At 41.2% G+C, this 23,026-nt stretch overlaps 1 protein-coding gene across 3 annotated transcripts in view; it reads left to right on the plus strand.

Moving 5' to 3' along the window:
* Positions 1–3,277: 3,277 nt before the first annotated feature.
* The window catches only part of LOC115171280 (myocardin-related transcription factor A-like), a 47,843-nt gene continuing 28,094 nt past the window's right edge, over positions 3,278–23,026 (plus strand). For 2 of the 3 annotated variants that reach the window (XM_029727936.1, XM_029727939.1), the window contains exons 1-3: positions 3,278–3,501; positions 5,357–5,407; positions 15,996–16,192. In XM_029727936.1, the coding sequence (XP_029583796.1) occupies positions 16,033–16,192 (160 nt within the window). In that variant the 5' untranslated portion in view covers positions 3,278–3,501; positions 5,357–5,407; positions 15,996–16,032. Of the gene's footprint in view, positions 3,502–5,353; positions 5,408–15,995; positions 16,193–23,026 lie in introns of all 3 variants that reach the window. The other variant, XM_029727937.1, reaches the window with a different exon arrangement.

Here is a 23,026-nt window from a genome sequence, read left to right on the forward strand (position 1 = left end):
CCTTGTGATGTACCTGGATTAAATCTTTGCCAGATTTGAGTGTAGGGGTCTCCACTTCCCCTATTCCATGCACTGCCCTAAAGCTAAACACTCCCTTAGATGATCAACATCTGCTTTAGTCAAGGTCAGATTATTCACCAATTAATCACCACTATTCCTGCTCACACACAGATTAAAGCCGGTTTCAATCTATCTAGGTCTGCCATGTGACAAAATGTTCTCCACTTTTAGATGAAAATGTGTGTTTGGTAACATACATTTTGCTTTTGGGTTTGGCCTCCAGCCTGGAGAAGCCGGACCTCGGCCACAACCACATCATATTCCTGTGGGTTTGGTGATATTGAAATAGAAAGCACAGATGAAACACTTTGAAGTACTTAATTTTAGGAAGTGCGCAGTTTTGCATTAGATTCCGATAAAGGACATGGAGGATTTCAGATTCTGACACCGGTCTTTGGCCAGAGACAAATTGCTGCAGGGTTTAAAAGGCTTAGATCCAGGTCACAGGGAGAATGATGCGACATATGGGCCTGGCCTCCAGAGCAACATCAGCAGATTACGACTCTGATTAAAAACCAGAGGAGGAAACGAACTGCCACGGGTAGAAAACAGACAGCCACCCAGCTCAAATCCCCTGGGCAGACCTTATCTAAGAGGAGGATAATGTCCAGAAATTTAACCTGTATCAGTACTGATGCTGTTTCTGCTCAGCAGCCTTATAAATGGATCTGGATAAGGAGAGGCGATTCAGCAATGGAGATATGGGCCAGCCACCCATGTGACCAAAGCTATTATCAGATGAACCAGATAACAATGATATGACATAACAATGGCATAATAACCGTCTACTACCAGCAGGTGTGTGTATTACAATGTTTTAGTTGTCAAAACCCAGTGCAGACAGATCTGTGAGATTGACGTAGGGCGTTTTAATACAAACTAGCTCTCATCCTTTACTTAAAAACATAACACAGGACAGACAAAGGTATTATAAGTTACATAATTAAATTCCATTCGCTCATATTGCACAACAGAAAACAGATGCCATTGTCTCCGAAGAAACCTCTCTAATTTAGCCGAGAGAAAATAGTATGGGATTTTATAACAGTTACGTCTTCATAATCAACCCAGAGGATTTCCTTAGCTTCCTACCTTCAACCACAACCCTAAACCGAATCATAACCTTAGCTTCATGTCCACGTCCTGGTCCACAACCCAAATAATCTGTAGTAATTTAATTGAGTTACACAATACATTTTTAGATACTATAGGATGATTTGGACATAAAGTGTGCAGAAGCTAATATAGGAACCATTGACTTGAATTGGATTTGTGCCACAAATTCTAAAAAGTTAGCATTTGAATCAGTGGCCAGTTAAACCAAAGCATGGATTGTTGTCATACCTTGTCAGACTGCTTAAAGGGTAAGGAAACCAATATGTAATTTTGGTGAACTATTCCTTTAAGTTTTCTAATGCGTGTTCCTATTTTTTTATTTATTAGTAACGTGTCTTTGTCAATCTTGTTAATATATCTAATGTGCTGTTTCCCACACGTTGCATGAAATTATTTAAATTACATTTTGTGGAAACTGTTGACAGATGGGGGCGCCAAATCCACTATTTGAGGGGATTGCGTGGTCCCAAATGTACAAAGTAGAGCGTACACAGTGGTGGAAAAAGTACCGAATTGTCGTACTTGAGTAAAAGTATAGATACCTTAATAAAAAGTTACTCAAGTAAAAGTGAAAGTCACCCAGTAAAATAGTACTTAAGTACTTAAGTATCAAAAGTAAATGTAATTGCTGAAATATACTTAAGTATCAAAAGTAGAAGTAAAAGTATATATAATTTCAAATGTATTATATTAAGCAAAGGAGACAGCACCATTTTCTTGTTTTAAAAATGTACGGATAGCCAGGGGCACACTCCAACACTCAGACATTATTTACAAAAGACGCATTTGTGTTTAGTGAGTACGCCAGACCATAGGCAGTAGGGATGACCACGTGTTATTTTCACCATTTCCCTGTCCTGCTAAGCATTCAAAATGTAATGAGTACTTTCGGTTGTCAGTGAAAATGTATGGAGTAAAAAGTACAATAGTTTCTTTAGAAATGTAGTGAAGTAAAAGTAAAAGTAGTCAAAAATAATAATAGTAAAGTACAGATACCCCAAAAAACGACTTAAGTAGTACTTTAAAGTATTTTTACTTAAGTACTTTACACCACTGAGCATACATAAAGGCTTCATAAGGACTACATAAATGCTTCACAAATAATCGATAACTGTATGTCATACTTTATAAATGCACTGTATGTTTATACACCATTTATAGAGTATGACATATGCTTATAGATGATTTGTTAAGCCTTTATGCAGTGCTTATGAAGCCTATATGTTAGCTTAGTACTTAGTCGGAAAACTCCACACAGGCATCTGAGCGAGCTCCGAATTGACTCCGATTCACTCCTTGAAGAAAAGCTTTCCTTGTCCCCGAATCGCCCAGAATGCACAGCGCTTCACACTGACAAGGCATGGACTATGCGCACAATGGGTGGTAATTCGATTCCAATTGAGTTTCCCATCTCCTCAAAAGTATCTCTGGAAGAGTCGAAGAGAGGACACACTTTCCAGTGTGTATCTGTTGATTTAAGGTTACTTTGGTTTTGAAGATTCTGTCTTCATCTAGTGGGAAAAAGGAAAACAGTAATGTCCAGAAAATCAATAGAATCAGTGTATGGTGTATTTATGTGAGGATGGTTTGTGTTAAAAATGTGAATAAACTTAGTATTTTTTACTGTGGTGCCAAACACCAAAGATGTCATCCTAATAATGGAAGTAGATCAAGGACAGGTTGGAACACTTACTAAAAATAGTTTCCCCAAACATCTGGCCATTAAAGTGAGAATCATTTGTTAGAGCTGCAGGATCTTTGCTTGGGCAGAAGACATCGGGATTAAAGAGGTTTTTTAACTGCTTTCAATCATACTTCTGTACTGATGTTGGTGTAGAGACAATTGATATTGTGGGCCTGGAATGGGATGTGTGATATGTATAGGACTTTTATTTTGACACGCATTCGAAATCGTTGATAGAAGTACACGCACAATTTTGTTTTATCATTTGGGAAAAACAGTTAAATGCAAACAAATATATAATATAATACATTTTATTTAACTGGTAAAAGATATCGAGTATTAAGATATTGTCCATAATTGTTTTCCTTATTTAATAATTTACACTTAAAGACTACAGGACAGAACTCTTATTCTGAAGGATTGTTATTCTTGCTAGTTTGACACTCGTTTGAGTGAGCAGTTTGTGAGGGAATGTTAGTAGCTAGCTAGCTTTAACAATGGTCAGTAAAGTATCGATTTGATTGAAGACCAATGGAAATGCGACGAACATGTCGACCATAACTTTTCTGCCGTCACCAGTCGAATGCTTGCGGTCTCGGTTCCATACCACCAGCACTGCAGCAGCGTGTTTCTCTTGCGAGGTGAGTTGAACCGCTAATGTTAGCAACTAGGTTAGCTATCAAACAATCGCAATCAGACTAGGGAGCTGGCTAGTGATTTGGTAAATTAGCTAGTTTAGCAACAGTGAACCCACATCTGGCTACGCGGGGCTAAAATCTGGTTTACGGCTGCTCCACTGGCACGAGCCATGAGTCTATGTAGCTAGCATCTTAGCGAGCGTATTACGTCATAGTTACAGCACAATTACCATAATGGTTAGATAGCTAACGTTAGTGTGTGGTTTAACGGCTAGTTCCCTATCTATCTAGTTGTCAATCACAATGGTAGCCTAAAAACTCACGCCTGCTAACGTGACTTGCTAGCTAAGGCATTTTGACATCTGGCCTTATCGTTTTTCAAGATTTTCATAGCTATATGACCAGCAGGGTCAAATAATCACAGGGGTTATAGAGGAAGCACCAAGTAAATGTGAGTTGGTTTTTCATAGTCTAACATTCAGAGGTCGAGACAGCAGGTGCAGTAGAGGTAGATGTGTAGCTAGCTAAGTATACATATTTCAACTCTATGGCAAGCGTGAATGTCTGACTGAAAACTTGTGTGGCCGCACAGCTCGTTCTAGCTAATCACATATTCTGCCTGGTGTCGAGTAGTGATGGGCATTGAGCCGGCTCCGTTCATGTGAAAGAGCCGGCTCATTTGGCTCCCAAATGGCTCTTTGTTCAAAAATATTTAAATTGATATAGAACCATGAAAAAAAGTGCAAATCTCCAATGTAAAGCCAAAAGGGTAGGCTACCATAATGTGAAATGCACGTTCAATACATTTGTACCGGGACAAATTATTAGATGGCCTGCAAAACGTTTTTTTACGCACTGAAGATCAGCGTCGACCAGTTTGACGCGCTGTTTACACTGTTTACCGGTGTTATTATTGTTGTTGCCTCAGCCCCTTCTTTGGGAGGACGGAGGCTACCATCCAACGTCATTGTGCATTAACGCCGCATGTCCTATCTTAAAAATAGAAGTATAAAACGAATTGCAGTCTGCAATTTCACCCTTCTCAACTGAACTGGGTTAGTTAAGCAATAAGGCACGAGGGGGTGTGGTATATGGCCAATATACCACAGCTAAGGGCTGTTCTTATGCGTGACACATCGCAGAGTACCTGGAAACAGCCATGGTATATTGGCCATGTACCACAAACCCCTGAGGTGCCTTATTGCTATTATAAACTGGTTACCAATGTAATTAGAGCAGTAAAAAATAAATGTTTTGTCATAACCGTGGTATACGGGTATGATATACCACGACTGTCAGCCAATCAGCATTCAGGGCTCGACCCACCAAGTTTATAAATTAGCATTAATACTGCCTGTAAAAGTGGACTGGGCTAGTGTTGTCGATTCACATCCTGCCTGTTATCTTTCTCAAGGCTTAGATTTGTGTCGATTTGGCAAAAAATATAAACCTATCCTTGCGTCAAATCTCTATATTTTATTTTCCGGCCATGACATAAGTGCTTCATATTTATTTGGCTCACAGATAACCCTATTCAGGCTGATCCTCTGCACTTGGCCTACTTTTTCTATTGTCAGTGCCTATGAACAGGTGGATTATCTAAATGCTGTATTATACTTGCGTGGGGTGGGTCTACCTAGCATCTAATCTCTATCAAGCTTGAGCTATGAGTAAATGGGAGACCTGAGAACAGTTGGCCTGCTCCTTGGACAGGAATTAGGATCTAAAATGTATTTTAGATAAGGTTTAGAGATTAAGATATTTATGTAATCTGTTTACATGTTGTAACAAATGTATCTCTTTATCTCTCTTTTATCCTCACTACCCCTCTCCTTTCACGTTTTCACAATGAGAGCAGCCCCACTGAAATGGAAACACCCAGGACCTTGTTAAACAGGAAATAGACCAGGTATGCTATGCACAAACGCCTCTCGTAATCTCATGATTACACACTCCTTTTGGTTGAAGTCGTACTGTTCTTATGGTCTATGTTACTGCTGTCATCATCATGTTGCTGTGACAGTGCTGTGAATGCCTTTTCTTCAATCATGAAAGTCTAGTTAGTTTGTTTTCCTCTCATTTTTCATCTTCTTTCAACTCCTCCACTTTCTTTGAATCATGGCTTGAGTTCGTTTAGCTCATCCATGTTCAGTTCATATCTCACTTCAAAGTGGACAAGATTATAGGTAGTTGAAATACAATCTGAATCTTGGCATAGAAGTGTCAATCTCTTTGAATCCTAATGTTTCATTACCGGGGCTGAAACTTGTAACTAGATGTCGACCGATTAATCGGAATAGCCGATTTAATTCGGGCCGATTTCAAGTTTCCATAACAATCGGAAATCTGTATTTTTGGACGCCGATTTGGCCGTTAAATTTTTTTTTTTTACACCTTTATTTAACTAGGCAAGTCAGTTAAGAACACATTCTTTTTTTCAATGACGGCCTAGGAACTGCCTTGTTCAGGGGCAGAATGACAGATTTTTACCTTGGCAGCTCGGGGATTCAATCTTGCAACCTTAAGGTTAACTAGTCCAACGCTCTAAGTTGCTAGCTAGCGTTAAACTTATCCTATAAAAAACAATCAATCAATCATAATAACTAGTTAACTACACATGGTTGATGATATTACTAGTTTATCTAGCCTGTCCTGCGTTGCATGTAATCGCTTTGATTTTAAGAAAGGCATTGATGTTTATGGTTATGTACACGTTGGAGCAACGTGTACCTATGTCAGAAGAATTTTCTATCCCAATGATAATAATTAACAATCAATAAGCCCTGACTAATCCCCAAGGTTTGTAAGACACTGGGTTAAGAATAATTAGGCAAGGACTCAGCTTTCTGCAAAAGGTCTGTACAGTTTATTCAGAGAACGTTCTGAAGTCCAGTACACAAAGACATTCATTTTATGCTCACTCCCCACTTACGCACATACCTCCACACAAACAGTAAATGTCTTACACACATACATACACACGAACAGTAGGTGAGTTGTATCCCTCCCCGGAGTTCTCACCACTGTTAATCACTACCCACCGCTGTCTGTTCCTTTCCTCCGAGATTAGAGTGACCTTGAGAGTTACTCCCTTTCTTCTCTAAGTTTCTCAAAGTTCCTCGCTAGGTCGGGTTAAACCCAGTCTAATTGTTCTCGCTATTTTCTTAGGCCCACTAATACACACACATTTCTCCTCCTCCCGGATCTCTACTAGACCTTATGGGACTTACGTTCAGTACTTTAATTATTCATTATACATGCTACTTAACTACTAATTACTAATCAGTTATGTTTCAGGGTTGGATTCTTTAATCATTTACCTTTAAACATATTATTCCCTTATCAACCTAACCATAAACATCAATGCCTTTATTAAAATCAATACACAAGTATATATTTTTAAACCTATTGCCTGCTAACATGAATTTCTTTTAACTAGGGAAAATATGTCACTTCTCTTGCAACAGAGTCAGGGTATATGCAGCAGTTTGGGCCGCCTGGCTCGTTGCGAACTGTGAAGACTATTTCTTCCTAACAAAGACAGCCGACTTCGCCAAACGGGGGATGATTTAACAAAAGCGCATTTGCGAAAAAAGCACAATCGTTGCACGACTGTCTGTACCTAACCAGAAACATCAATGCCTTTCTTAAAATCAATACACAGAAGTATATATTTTTAAACCTGCATATTTATGCCAGATTTTTACGTAATTATGACAACATTGAAGGTTGTGCAATGTAACAGGAATATTTAGACTTAGGGATGCCACCCGTGAGATAAAATACGGAACGGTTCCGTATTTCACTGAAAGGAAAAAACGTTTTGTTTTCGAGATGGTAGTTTCCGGATTCGACCATATTAATGACCTAAGGCTCGTATTTCTGTGTATTTATTATATTATAATTAAGTCTATGATTTGATAGAGCAGTCTGACTGAGCGGTGGTAGGCACCAGCAGGCTCGTAAACATTCATTCAACCAGCACTTTCATGCGTTTTGCCAGCAGCTCTTCGCTGTGCTTCAAGCATTGCGCTGTTTATGACTTCAAGCCTATCAACTCCCAAGATTTGGCTGGTGTAACCGATGTGAAATGGCTAGCTAGTGAGGGAAAAAAGTATTTGATCCCCTGCTGATTTTGTATGTTTGCCAACTGACAAAGAAATGATCAGTCTATAATTTTAATGTTAGGTTTATTTGAACAGTGAGAGACAGAATAACAACAAAAAAATCCAGAAAAACGCATGTCAAAAATGTTATAAATTGATTAGCATTTTAATGAGGGAAATAAGTATTTGACCCCCTCTCAATCAGAAAGATTTCTGGCTCCCAGGTGTCTTTTATATAGGTAACGAGCTGAGATTAGGAGCACACTCTTAAAGGGAGTGCTCCTAATCTCAGTTTGTTACCTGTATAAAAGACACCTGTCCACAGAAGCAATCAATCAATCAGATTCCAAACTCTCCACAATGGCCAAGACCAAAGAGCTCTTCAAGGATGTCAGGGACAAGATTGTAGACCTACACAAGGCTGGAATGGGCTACAAGACCATCGCCAAGCAGCTTGGTGAGGTGACAACATTTGGTGCGATTATTCGCAAATGGAAGAAACACAAAAGAACTGTCAATCACCCTCGGCCTGGGGCTCCATGCAAGATCTCACCTCGTGGAGTTGCAATGATCATGCGAACGGTGAGGAATCAGCCCAGAACTACACAGGAGGATCTTGTCAATGATCTCAAGGCAGCTGGGACCATAGTCACCAAGAAAATGATTGGTAACACACTACGCCGTAAAGGACTGAAATCCTGCAGCACCCGCAAGGTCCCCCTGCTCAAGAATACATATACAGGCCCGTCTGAAGTCTGCCAATGAACATCTGAATGATTCAGAGGACAACTGGGTGAAAGTGTTGTGGTCAGATGAGACCAAAATGGAGCTCTTGGCATCAACTCAACTCGCCACCGTCAAACATGGAGGTGGAAACATTATGCTTTGAGGGTGTTTTTCTGCTAAGGGGACAGGACAACTTCACCGCATCAAAGGGAAAATGGATGGAGCCATAAACCGTCAAATCTTGGGTGAGAACCTACTTCCCTCAGCCAGGGCATTGAAAATGTGTCATGGATGGGTATTCCAGCATGACAATGACCCAAAACACATGGCCAAGGCAACAAAGGAGTGGCTCAAGAAGAAGCACATTAAGGTCCTGGAGTGGCCTAGCCAGTCTCCAGACCTTAATCCCATAGAAAATCTGTGGAGGGAGCTGAAGATTGGAGTTGCCAAACGTCAGCCTCAAAACCTTAATGACTTGGAGAAGATCTGCAAAGAGGAGTGGAACTGAATCCCTCCTGAGATGTGTGCAAACCTGGTGGCCAACTACAAGAAACGTCTGACCTCTGTGATTGCCAACAAGGGTTTTGCCACCAAGTACTAAGTCATGTTTTGCAGAGGGGTCAAATACTTATTTCCCCCCATTAAAATGCAAATCAATTTATAACATTTTTGACATGCGTTTTTCAGGATTTTTTGTTGTTGTTATTCCGTCTCTCACTGTTCAAATAAACCTACCATTAAAATTATAGACTGATGATTTCTTTGCCAGTGGTCAAACATACAAAATCAGCAGGGGATCAAATACTTTTTTCCCTCACTGTAAAAATAGTCCTATAATTCCTATAATAACTACAACCTAAAACTTCTTACCTGGGAATATTGAAGACTCATGTTAAAAGGAACGACCAGCTTTCATATGTTCTCATGTTCTGAGCAAGGCACTTAACGTTAGCTTTCTTACATGGCACATATTGCACTTTTACTTTCTTCTCCAACACTTTGTTTTTGCATTATTTAAACCAAATTGAACATGTTTCATTATTTATTTGAGGCTAAATAGATTTTTTGATGTATTATATTAAGTTAAAATAAGTGTTCATTCAGTATTGTTGTAATTGTCGTTATTACAAATAAAACATTTTTTAAAATCGGCCGATTAATCGGTATCGGCTTTTTTTGGGGGGGCCCTCCAATAATCGGTATCGGCGTTGAAAAATCATAATCGGTTGACCTCTACTTGTAACAGTTTGATTGATATATTGCACTGTACACCTTGTTCTGTGTTTGCACCATAATATCATTAAGGCTAAGAATATGAACCCACTTTCTGAATTATGTATAATGTATGTACACTTATGTACAACTTGGTACGTAAACACAAACACAGCATGTACTGGACTAGTTTTGGTTTGCTAATGCCATGTAAATCATCATTGTGTTGGTTGTAGATATGATTGACAGTTCTGTCAGTAGTGGAACTGGACCACCTGGCAGGGAATATGCACATGTGTAATTAAGACGTTGGGCGGACTCCGTGGCATTGTGACGTCATCAGAGACAGCAAGTCCTCCGGCTACTCCCAACAGGGGCCTAGGAGGAAGGGCTTTAGACTGCCATGCTGTCTACATGCTGCCCCAATGGTCCCATGCATCACAACAAATAGTGAACACTAAAACCTGATTTGAATTATTTGTCGACTGTGAAGGAAAATAAGTGCGGATCACGTGGTGGTGGCGCAGGACTTTTTCTGTCTGAACATGAGGGATGCAGAGAGGCCGGGCTATGATGTCATTGCTTTGGCAGGGGAAATGATTAAGGCGTTGAATATCAGACTGTGCTCTTCAAATTCAGTCCAGCTTGTTCTCAGTGCCGACTGTAATGAATCGTTGAAAAAACTGTAACTCATTGTGCAACATGGTGATACATTCTTTTAGTGCTCAGTACATGCTACAGGCGTGGTGTGCTGTCATTCTAAGGGAAAGTAAAAGTCCCTCTCCAACAGCACATGACCAAAATCATTTCTAATAAGCAAAACGGGTCTCTGAAAGTACAGGGTTAAAGTGTGTCTATAGGATATCTGGCTATGTTGTTGTTTTGAATAATTCTGGGTTTGTTTAACATTTCTGTCAGCTGTTTTGTCTCAGTAGGACTTCTACTCTGGGTGACTGACTGTTTCCCAGCTGGTTGTCAAGTCAACATGGTTTACCTGGACAACAGTCCAGTGTCTTATCATTCTTATGTCTCTTCTAGCTATTGTTCTGTTGTCTTCTGTTCTCGTCTATCATTGTATCTATCACAAGTTCACAACAACCCTTCAGGTTACCATGTCACTTTCACTAGAGCTTCCTGGACAGTCCCTGCAGCATCTTTTGGCTTAGTGAAATATTAGCGAAACTATTTCCATTTAATTATGGACAGTGTTGATGGTTTTGGTAGAACTGAATTATCATACGTGTATTTGATTAAAGCACTCTGTGTAATAGCTTTCTGGGAAATGACAGGTGAGTCACTTATAACACTCGTCAGCAGCTGACTTGTCACACTTTTGGTTCTTAAGAAATGAGTCATTTTGTAAAAGATGGATTACTCATTTTCTGCTCGCTACTAATAAGCAGCACCCTTTCAGCACATAGCCTAGGCCTATATCTATCTATGGCAAGAGGTGGACAAGGGCAGTGGAGCAAGTTTGGCGAAAGGGGATGGGTTGCCAATGGAAACTGACATAGTATATTATGAACCTGTTTTTAGAAAGAGCCCAGTTTGAAAATAACCCGTTTTCTTGAAGGATTGAAAAGCCTCGGAGAAGGTCACCAGTCAGGACCAGTGGAGTTCAAAGGTTGTTTGAACTCAGGCTTCCCATGCAATGCTTCTCTTGTGACTTCTCCTTCAGCTTGAAAAGTGTGGAGTGGTGGCGCTCACTTGTCCTGACAGCATAATATGTCTTTGTATGTACTCCAACAGTTGTTGCTAGATTGTGTAAGGGTGGAAGCCTCTGGAACATGGCTCGAGTGGCAGGAAGCTATTGTTGTGATTTTGGTTCACAGAGGGCAGCTGTGTTAATCTGCCCATCGGGCTCAGGTTACTGCCATGTTGACTTAAAGGTCCTGCACAATCATCCTATTTCCCAAGTAAAAATAGCCTTTTAATGACCAAAACATGATCAGAATTTAATACATTTTACCTCTCATCTATAACGATCAGTAAGCCTGAAAGAACTGGCTGAGTGGGCAGGGAGTTTATATTCATGTGCTCTCCTTGACTGACAGCTCTTTCAAACATCCCTGTGTACATTGCCAGGTAACAAGGTCAATTGGCCACAAGTTATTGGTGACCAGGTAAACAATGGACCACATGTAATTCTGAGCCTAAACAGTATGCATCAACCCATTTTCTCAGCAAAATGCTCTCATGGTCGACAGAGCTGATCATGGACTGTTGAATATCAGCAGCAATACACAATTGCATTGCACTTTTTAGTGAACCCTTTCAATGTTTGTATTTTGGAATTTTTGTGTGCCTGAAATTCTCTATATTTGAAATGAATAACGATGACTTACAGTGTGTTGGGTCTGGCTTCACAGCATATCCCCCTTATTACAGCATATCCCCCTTATTACAGCATATCCCCCTTATTACAGCATATCCCCCTTATTACAGCATATCCCCCTTATCACAGCATATCCCCCTTATCACAGCATATCCCCCTTATTACAGCATATCCCCCTTATTACAGCATATCCCCCTTATTACAGCATATCCCCCTTTATTACAGCATATCCCCCTTATTACAGCATATCCCCCTTATCACAGCATATCCCCCTTATTACAGCATATCCCCCTTATTACAGCATATTCCCCTTATTACAGCATATCCCCCTTATTACAGCATATCCCCCTTATTACAGCATATCCCCCTTATTACAGCATATCCCCCTTATTACAGCATATCCCCCTTATTACAGCATATCCCCCTTATTACAGCATATCCCCCTTATTACAGCATATCCAGCCCTTATTACAGCATATCCCCCTTATTACAGCATATCCCCCTTTATTACAGCATATCCCCCTTATTACAGCATATCCCCCTTATTACAGCATATCCCCCTTATTACAGCATATCCCCCTTATTACAGCATATCCCCCTTATTACAGCATATCCCCCTTATTACAGCATATCCCCCTTATTACAGCATATCCCCCTTATTACTGCATATCCCCCTTATTACAGCATATCCCCCTTTATTACAGCATATCCCCCTTTATTACAGCATATCCCCCTTTATTACAGCATATCCCCCTTATTACAGCATATCCCCTTTATTACAGCATATCCCCCTTTATTACAGCATATCCCCCTTTATTACAGCATATCCCCCTTTATTACAGCATATCCCCCTTATTACAGCATATCCCCCTTTATTACAGCATATCCCCCTTTATTACAGCATATCCCCCTTTATTACAGCATATCCCCCTTATTACAGCATATCCCCCTTATTACAGCATATCCCCCTTTATTACAGCATATCCCCCTTATTACAGCATATCCCCCTTATTACAGCATATCCCCCTTATTACAGCATATCCCCCTTATTACAGCATATCCCCCTTTATTACAGCATATCCCCCTTTATTACAGCATATCCCCCTTATTACAGCATATCCCCCTTATTACAGCATATCCCCCCTTTATTACAGCATATCCCCCTTATTACAGCATATCCCCCTGATTACAGCATATCCCCCTTATTACAGCATATCCCCCTTATTACAGCATATCCCCCTTTATTACAGCATATCCCCCTTTATTACAGCATATCCCCCTTTATTACAGCATATCCCCCTTTATTACAGCATATCCCCCTTATTACAGCATATCCCCCTTATTACAGCATATCCCCTTTATTACAGCATATCCCCCTTATTACAGCATATCCCCCTTATTACAGCATATCCCCCTTTATTACAGCATATCCCCCTTTATTACAGCATATCCCCCTTTATTACAGCATATCCCCCTTATTACAGCATATCCCCCTTATTACAGCATATCCCCCCTTATTACAGCATATCCCCCTTATTACAGCATATCCCCCCTTATTACAGCATATCCCCCTTATTACAGCATATCCCCCTTTATTACAGCATATCCCCCTTATTACAGCATATCCCCCTTATTACAGCATATCCCCTTATTACAGCATATCCCCCTTATTACAGCATATCCCCCTTCTTTTTCTTGATAAAGCTGATTTTTGTATCACAGCATTCCTGCTACGGTGGTTGCCTGGGAAGCAGTGCAGACAGAGTAGATGTTGGAATTTCTCAAATGTCTTCTTACAGCTTGATGAGTGAAAAGATAAAAGGAGGTGGAAATTGAAATAATAATCCCCACTTTTAATCATCATGATTAGCCCCAATGACACAAGCTACATTAACTGTAAGACAACAACCCTCACAATAGAATGCCGAAAATATGATTTTCAGAGGTAAATTACAAATACTATAGAACAAAAACCATATAGTGACTATCAGATGTGTTACAGAAAATGTACAGTCGAAACAGCCACAGTTACAGCCACCGTGTCAGACTCCTCAACCTCTGTTATGTACATTATGGTCAGAGCAACATCCACTGATCCACTGTCAACGATGGTACAGCAGCCGTCTTCAGGATTAGCTTCCTGGCAAGACCCATACAATGTTCTCCCCAATTAATAAAGCAACTTCGCTCTAAATTTGCACTGCACACGCGTGACATGATGGTAATTGTCGGTGCAGCCTGTCCCCCTGAAATGAAAAGCAGCCACTGCTGTCAGATGTCTTCATTCTTCGGATAATAGTGTAACGTTAAATTAACACTGGTATCCAGCCACAACACAGGGTGCTTTTTCCAGCATGCTGGTTACCGTAGTAGTTTGCTTGATAAAAGTCACAGTTATGTATCGTTCTGCTTGAGCCATCTTAGGCTTTGTAAACAAAGCCATATGATGTGCTCATGTGATGACTGTTCAGGTTTTACATATTTAAATGAGTTAAGATTATAAGACTACCATTGGTGTATGACATTTCCAGCTTTACGTGACGTTGTATAAAGGTGGTAGTAAATCCTGCCTCCTGGATCCAAGCGTTTGACGTGGGGGGGAGGGAGGGGACCCGTAACTTTATGATCAACTTTGTCAACGTACCAGCTAGTCATTTTTCATAATTGGGTCAACCTACTATTAACTGGTTTCATTTAAATATCATCAAATTTCACTGTTCGCGACCGTTTAAATTGCATTCAAATAGCCATCGATAAAATGCAATTGTGTCTGTAGCTTATGCCTGCCCATACCATAACCCCACGGCCACCGTGGGGCACTCTGTTCACAACGTTGACATCAGCAAACCGCTCGCCCACACGCCATGCAGCCCGGTACAGTTGAAACCGTTGGAGGTGGCTTTTTGTAGAGAAATTAACAAATTCTTTGGCAACAGCTCTGGTGGACATTCCAGCAGTCAGCATGCCAATTGCACACTCCCTCAACTTGAGACATCTGTGGCATTGTGTTGTGTGACAACCGCACTTTCTTTGTGGCCTTATATTGTTCCCAGCACAAGGTGCACCTGTGTAATGATCATGCTGTTTAATCAACTTCTTGATATGCCACACCTGTCAGGTGGATGATTTATCTTGGCAAAGGAGAAATGCTGACTAACAGGGATTTGAGAGGAATAAACTTTTTGTGTGTATGGAACATTTCTGGGATCTTTTATTTCAGCTCATGAAACATGGGACCAACACTTTACATGTTGCGTTTTGTATTTTTGTTCAGTGTATATATAAAACACAGGAAAATCACCTTTTTGACTGCACTGGGCATTTAACCATGGGGTGAGGCACTAAACAAGACGACAATGGATGGCAGTGTAACACTATGCAAAGCGTTGTATTACAGTAGATTGCACAGAAGCAAAATTAACTGCTGCACCAAATTCTGTAAAACACAGCTATTTAGCTATGCTGCTGTTTTACCTGCTGAGAAAACTGCAAATAATTTTAACAATGAATGCATTATGAGTAAAGATCACCACATGACTATGCAAAAATGGCATGTGGATACAGACTGCATTCCATCAAGCCACATTGATATTTAGTGTAGGAGACCATATCGGTACACACTACTAAGTGACAGATTAGCTGGAGGTTTGCAAGAGCACCTTTGTGGCCCATCAGTAGCAAGTTGAGCTCTCATTCCAAAGCTATGTCTGTTTTAGGCTGCTCCTCTGAATCCGTTAGCATGTGATTTTTTTGTACATTTATCTGCATTGGGTAGTGTTTATGTAAGGCGTTGCCATGGCAAGGAGCTGGTCCTCCCCGGTATTTGCTGGGCCCAGTGTTTCATCTGCGGTCCTGCCTGTTATGGTGGGTTGCCATGGGGATGGGCTGGTCCTTCTGCAGCAAGACCCATTAACCTATTGGGTTAGGGCTCATACACTCTTTCAGGCTACTGAACTGGAGGGGAGCCCTGGGAATGTGTCAGGCAGGTGATGTAAGGCAGCCAGCAGGAAGCTGTTGGGGTTACAAGTAAATGAGGGATGTTCTAGCCAGTTTAGTAAATCACTTGTGAGATAGTTCTAGGCATTTTTGATGAATCTGTTATTTTGTTAATCTCTCAGGTCTGTCCGTCAGCCACCCTCCGTCACTCTTGAGATCATGGAGGCCCAAGCAGGGGAGGAGCCAGGCCCAAGTGGTTCGGCTCCTGCATCGTCTGACTCTGCCCCCAGCCCACATAGCGAGGCAGTGACCAATGAGCTGCAAGGGCTGTCGCTGCTGCCAGCCCCCAACCTGCTGCCCCTGAGAGACCGGAAAAACGGTGAGTGCCCGTTCTGATTCCAGGCAACTGCCATCAAGCCCACTGATGAGATTAATACCCTGGTGGTCTGACGCTATATGGTGCAAAGACCATCCACTTCCATCAGAAAGCTACTGGTATGAACTGTAGAAAATGAAAACCAAGACTGCAGCTATGAAGCATGGACAGGTTACTCAGTCTGAGGCTCTGTGTTGTGTAAACACTTCTATAATGCAGGTAGAACTAGAACTGTAGAACCGTTACAGTTTGCTCTCATACTTCCTCTCACTTGGTACAGTACCCACAGTGGTCTCTGGTCAAGGAGGGAGAGTTGTATGGCAAAGTTGTTAGAATTCCAGCTGAAAGAGCTCAATGAGGGGGGGGGGGGGGAGTAGTATCTTACCCATGTGCACTCCAGGTCAAAGGGTACCTGGAATGCAGTTTGCGAAAGTGCACTTGAGGAGTAGAAGCTGGTGTGCAGGAATAAAACCCAGCTGAACTTGAGCTTCTCTCATTAAGTCATGAGGAGGAAGAGCTTGTGTATGAAATTATTTTTACAGACATGAGGAAAATAGGAGTGTGTGTGTGTGTGTGTGTGTGTGTGTGTAGGCGATAAAGTCTAAACATGGGGGCTACTCTCTCCTTTTCAAATCAAAGTTTATTTGTCACGTGCGCCGAATACAACCGGTGTAGACCTTACAGTGAAATGCTTACTTACAGGCCCTAACCAACAGTGCAATTTAAGTAAAAAAGAGGTATTAGGTGAACAATAGATAAGTAAGGAAGTAAAAAAACAACAGTAAAAAGACAGTGAATAATAACAGTAGCGAGGCTATAACAGTAGTGAGGCTATATACAGGCACCGATTAGTCAGGCTGATTGAGGCTAGTATGTACATGTAGATATGGTAAAGTGACTATGCATATATGATGAACAGAGAGTAGCAGTAGCGTAAAAGAGGGGTTGTCTTGTGGCTTGGGGGTAAAAGCTGTTGAGAATCCTTTTGGTTCACGGATTACAATTCTGAGCAACAAACACAGTCAGCAGCACTGGAAACATTGAAAAGCACTTTGTTCCACCAAACCACACCAGTATCCTTAACCACAAGCATCTCAGCGAAGGGAAGCTGTGAGACAAGCAAATCTTAAAAAGGGCAGCATGATATCATGAGCAATAAAAGTCTGAGTTAATCGTGTTCACTTTTTCCACTCTTCTCACCCTTTCCACTCATGCTATCATCAGATGCAGTCCCATTCCCTGAGCTGTGTGAGTTTACATAGTTAACATTTTATTAGCGCTGCAAACTGCAGCTCTAACTTTGTTATCCCTGTGCGTACATGCTCATGCTCAGTGTTGCAGTAGCTTGGTGGTAGTTGAACTCAATTCAGATCTTGATAGTGTTTTCAGTAGGTCATAACTGTTTTGCCTTGAGGCTAGCTACTGGAACTACATAACTGTTTCAGCTGAAAGATAATATTTGTGAAGTAGGCAATTTCCTTTATTTTTCGGCATCAGACCTGTCTAATTCTCACTTGAAACACAGTTTGTGTGTTTAATAGGCTAAATGAAACATTCTGTTAACTTCTCACACCAGAGTCATCTGTTCTTGCAATTTGAAGTCTGATATTTCAGATTTAGATATGATTATTTATCACAAAGTACTTTGGATGTAATTAACCTCTTGTTCAAAGTAACTTTAGTTAAGTAAACTATATCTTTCTTACAGGTAGCTTTAATGTAGCTTAATTTCTTCCAGTGTGAAGTAATTGGTAGCTTGGTAAACTATATTTTCAGAGTAGCTTCCCCAACACTGCACATGCTCAGTTATTTTAGGAATTTAGAGGTTGCATACTTGTCCCAATATTTCACTGAAGTGCAGGCAGCTCAACACGACTGTTTAATGACAAAGTTGGCCTGAATCCAACCACTTTGCTAAGGAGGAGGCCTGAGAGATCAAGTGTGTAGTGGTTGTCGAGGAACTGCACTCACACCCAGACCGCAGTTGTAATTCGAATCACAGCAGGGCTAGACACTGCTGCCCTGACACTCTGATCTACTCCACTCTGATCTACTCCACTGTGCTCTACTCCACTCTGATCTCCATCTTACTCTGTGACTGAATGTTCACCAGTGGATAGCATGCTAATTGGGGTGTATGGGTGTCAGTGTACGTTTGCCGATAAACACACAGGCTCCATTATGAGTGAGCATGCTCTGCTCCTTCAGTCTGCTGTTCTGACAGGTGAGGGGAGGAGTGTGAAGTGTCTGTAGGGAGTCAGGTGTGATGAGGTTCCTGGGACGTGTTTAATAGGTCACGGCACACCAGAGATAAACGTTTCCTAATGGAAAGCAGAAATCTGTGCTCTTAATGATCTAGTTCAGCTAGTTCCTCCTGACACTGTTCCACACAGAGCACTGAGTTGATTCTCAGCATAGGCACACACACACACACACATTGTTTTTAATTTTTTTTTATTGAATATATACTTGCAGTGAAGCCACTCAAGAACTACATCATACCAGTCATCCCACAGAAGCATCCAGGGTCAATGCCCTGCTCAAGGGCACGTTGATAGATCTCCCACTATTATCCCGAACCCGCCAAGACGTCTGTTGTTAACATGGAAACAGAAATGTCTTCCTGACGTTTATCTGAAACACTCATGCTCGAGGAGCCTTACGTAGCAGAGAATAATAAACCGATTGATTGATGTGAGTGTTTTTCTATAATCGTGTGAGTGTTGGCATGTGGATTTTGGGATAATAGCAGCCGGAAGTTATGTTCTTGACAGATATATCCTCAATTCCTTATCTGTTCATATTTTGATATGTTTACACATCTATGATAATCAAGGCTGTCAAACGAGAGAAGGGAAGCGAAGGGAGAACAGAGATTAATGTAAGGGGATGACGGGAAGGGAGGAAAAAGATTATGAATGAGGGGCAGCAAAGAGTGAGAGATGAGATCAAGAGGCGTATAAAGTCCACTGCTATCAGTCTAAATGTGTATTCTTTTTCAACTGTGAAATATTAGTGGAAAACCTTGTCACCTGAACCATATAGCTGACCTCATGTACTGTGAATGTGATTGACCAGGAATAAGGGACGTGACAGTAAGGATGACTGCACAAAGAGTTCATAAGAGTTTAATCACCCTGAAGTCTTATGTTCCCTACTTGCTCTTTCATCTCTGGCCCTGAACAACACATGCTGCCAGATGTACACAGCAGCTGGATTGAACATCGTAGGCTATTAGAAATATCAGTGTCTTTTGGGATGATACACGCTGCCATCTATTGGCTGACAGAAACACTACAACTGGCCATACAGCATTAGAGGAAGGACAGGGAACTGAAGTACTGTGGCACATCACATATATATTGACATTTGCATGTATGCATCATGTCCTATGAATCACGAGATGAGGTTCATTTTCAAACCTTGGAAATTCTCTTAATGTAATCGAAATGTCTGTTTCAGTGTAAACTTGGGTTTTTATGTGTTCAAATGCACTGAGGATATAGAACAGGTTCTAGATCCTTAGCACAAGATATGTGTGGAGTCAGGTTGTGTGTGTGCAGGGATATCTGTGAGTAACCCTAGCCGCCGTCTGCACCAGTTAAGGGTAGCTGGATATAGCCCCCATAGCCAGCTGGCCTACTATTTAAAACAGTCAGCCCGAGGGGAAGGCTTGGTGGGGGAGGGGGGCTGCTCACATTCTAGAGCCCAGGCCCAGAGAGAAGGAGTTAATTTGAGACTTGTTTACCGCACACCCTTCCTCCTGAGTAAGACCTCGATGAAGAGGTGTGAAGGCAGCAGCAGTTACTGTTTGAATGTGGACTCCATGTTGTTTCAAACACAGTAGGCCCACCAGATACTGAGACTCCAGGGCCCAGTTTCCAAAAAACATATTAAGTTCATCGTTAGAACCTTTGTAGTAGCATGGTTAGATTTCCAAGCTGTTTCCCAAAAGCCTTGTTACTAAAGTTGCACCTCAAAACGCTCTTTGTTTACCGACTGCCTCATAACACTCTTAACAGCTAAGTGCGTCGTTAGATGCTTTTGTTGCCCTTCTGCTTCACTTTATACACAGATCTCCGCTAAACATAAACATCTTGTTTCTATCTGTCTCTGTGACTGCCGATAACATCGGAACAAAGTTGACTACAAATACAAAGTTGCCAGTGTTTTTGTAATTGTTACAAACAGGTGAAGGATAAAAAGATGCTTCAAATGAAAACTGAGATGCATACAGTATAGGCTCTAGGCCTATATATTGAAATCATATTGACATCGATTGAATTATATTTATAGTAGCTAATTGTAGGCTACTTTCTGTAATTTTTGACTCAATATATTTTGATGTGTAACAACGTGCGCAATTATATGCCGAAACTGATTTAGTGCATTATTATCGGGTTAGCGTTAGAATAAGCCGCCTCATTATTTGCAGCCATAATGTGGTAATATATCTCTCTAGGAGCTGATCCATCGTCATTATTGTGAAATAATTAGAATGTTAAGGTAAGATTTGAATGGAGAAAGCTGATCTGAGAGCAGCGCTGCCTTTCTTTCAATTCTATCAGTATTGCCACATGCTCTAACGACACACTTAGCGAATGTTCTCTGTGTGTGGTGTTTTGGGAAACTAATGTTTGATCTTCTGCCGTTGTAGCGATTCATCGTTAAAATACTCATAAGTTCCATCGCTATCAGGAAACCAGGCCCAGGCCAGTATCAGATTACCCCCCCCCCCCCCCCAGACCGCTTCTAGGAGATATGATTATTTTACCTCCCAGTCTGAGGGTGCTTGGTCACACAACCTGCAGGCTAAATGCATCTTCTAGGGTTATGAAACGGCTGGTAAGTGAACTACCCCTGCTGGAACTACCAGAGGTCAACTCTGTATACGGTTTCCTTCTTTCAGAAGTCATAAGGCTTCAGTACTGTATAAGCATGTACAGTAGGATCGGCAAGTAGCCTCACAAAATAGTTTTTTTCTCTAGCTATTTCGTGTTTTCTTTGGGGCTTATCATAGCGAGAATTGGTTTGCATTTAGTACTGGGCTATGGGCTGATTTTGACCCTAGATTCTTAACTTAGTTAATTTGACCTTGACCTTGCATAGTTCTGAGCATAACCATCACTGATCTAGTATTCAGAGGATGCCCACAGGAGCTCTATTTCAGTCTGATAAACATTGATTATTACCACTTTCACTGAAACAGCAGAATGCAACTTTAGGTATTTTGGATATGCTTAGAGCCCCTGTGAGTTATTAGCTTTTCCTATCATCAGTATTTATGGCTGACATAAACACACACTCTCTCACACACACACACACACACACATGAAAGCAGGACTATCCCTGCAAGCATATGGTTGGTGCCTTATCTGCAGCAAGGGGGATCAGAGTCTTGATTCATTTTCCCCTTCCTTGTCAAAGTGAGCTTTGCCTGAGGATTGTGCATCCTGATTCCAGCATCTCTCCCTCTCTCTCTCACACACACACTTTGTTGGCATCTGTAAATAGTCTCTTATGCTCGCCTTTATTGTGGCCGGCTCTCTAAAGCTAGGCCATTACACAAATCTGTTCTAAAACACAAAGTGAATGCCAATAATAATCAACCAGAGCTTCCCTGGGGATTTTCTCTACCTCACATAGTTCTTTGTTATGACCCCCAGGCTAGTTCTCAACTTTATTTTAGCTCACCTGATCCACCATTAAGTGAATACAAATGGTAACTTTGGCAGTACACAAAGCTGTAGGCTGCATTTCTGTTTTTAAATGTCTGTTTTGACCATTTTTGTACTTCATCTTTAGAAAATGATTTTAGGGCTTTGATTAGCATTGATGTTTTAATGAGAAGTGGCAGACCAAAACGTGTTTCACATTTTAAAGTTCTCACTCTCTGTCACTACCTTCTTGTATTAGCAAATGTTTTGCTTACAAAAGTCAAACGGTGAAGATCGAAACCGTCAAAGACCCAGTCTTGGCTTTGGGACAACACGTGCTTCTGTTTGGGGATCTGTGTGGTGGCAGTTTCTTCCCTGGGGCCATTATGCTGTCTGCCTACATCAGGGTACTGTGTGGGGCCATTATGCTGTCTGCCTACATCAGGGTACTGTGTGGGGCCATTATGCTGTCTGCCTACATTAGGAGTACTGTGTGGGGCCATTATGCTGTCTGCCTACATTAGGAGTACTCAAGTACTATTTGAGAAGTTCCGTCCCCACAACTCTCCTAGGGGGCAAAGGTCTGGATGGATATTGTCATTTATCGGCGTAGTAACAAACCCCCACCTTGCAACCCATGTGACCCCAAACTGTACACAACCCTCCTGTTGGCGTAGAGAAAATCTTGCAGTTTTAAAGCTAATTTCCCACAATTCTACACATTTTGCATGGGGTAGAGCATTTTATTATGTTGCTGTTTTAAAGCAAACTTTCTGCAATTCTACAAATGTTTCCATGTCTTATGTGTATTTATATGATACCAGGGGTCAATGCCCAAGCTACTTCCAAATAATAAACTCAGCAAAAAAAGAAATGTCCCTTTTTCAGGACCCTGTCTTTAAAAGATAATTCGTAAAAATCCAAATAACTTCACAGATCTTCATTGTAAAGGGTTTAAACACTGTTTCCCATGCTTGCTCAATGAACCATAAACAATTAATGAACATGCACCTGTGGAACGGTCGTTAAGAACTTAGGACACTAAAGAGGCCTTTCTACTGACTCTGAAAAACACCAAAAGAAAGATGCCCAGGTTCCCTGCTCATCTGTGTGAATGTGCCTTAGGCATGCTGAAAGGAGGCATGAGGACTGCAGATGTGGCCAGGTCAATACATTGCAA

Source organism: Salmo trutta, chromosome 32 (assembly GCF_901001165.1).
Source record: "Salmo trutta chromosome 32, fSalTru1.1, whole genome shotgun sequence".
Classification (NCBI taxonomy): Eukaryota; Metazoa; Chordata; class Actinopteri; order Salmoniformes; family Salmonidae; genus Salmo; species Salmo trutta.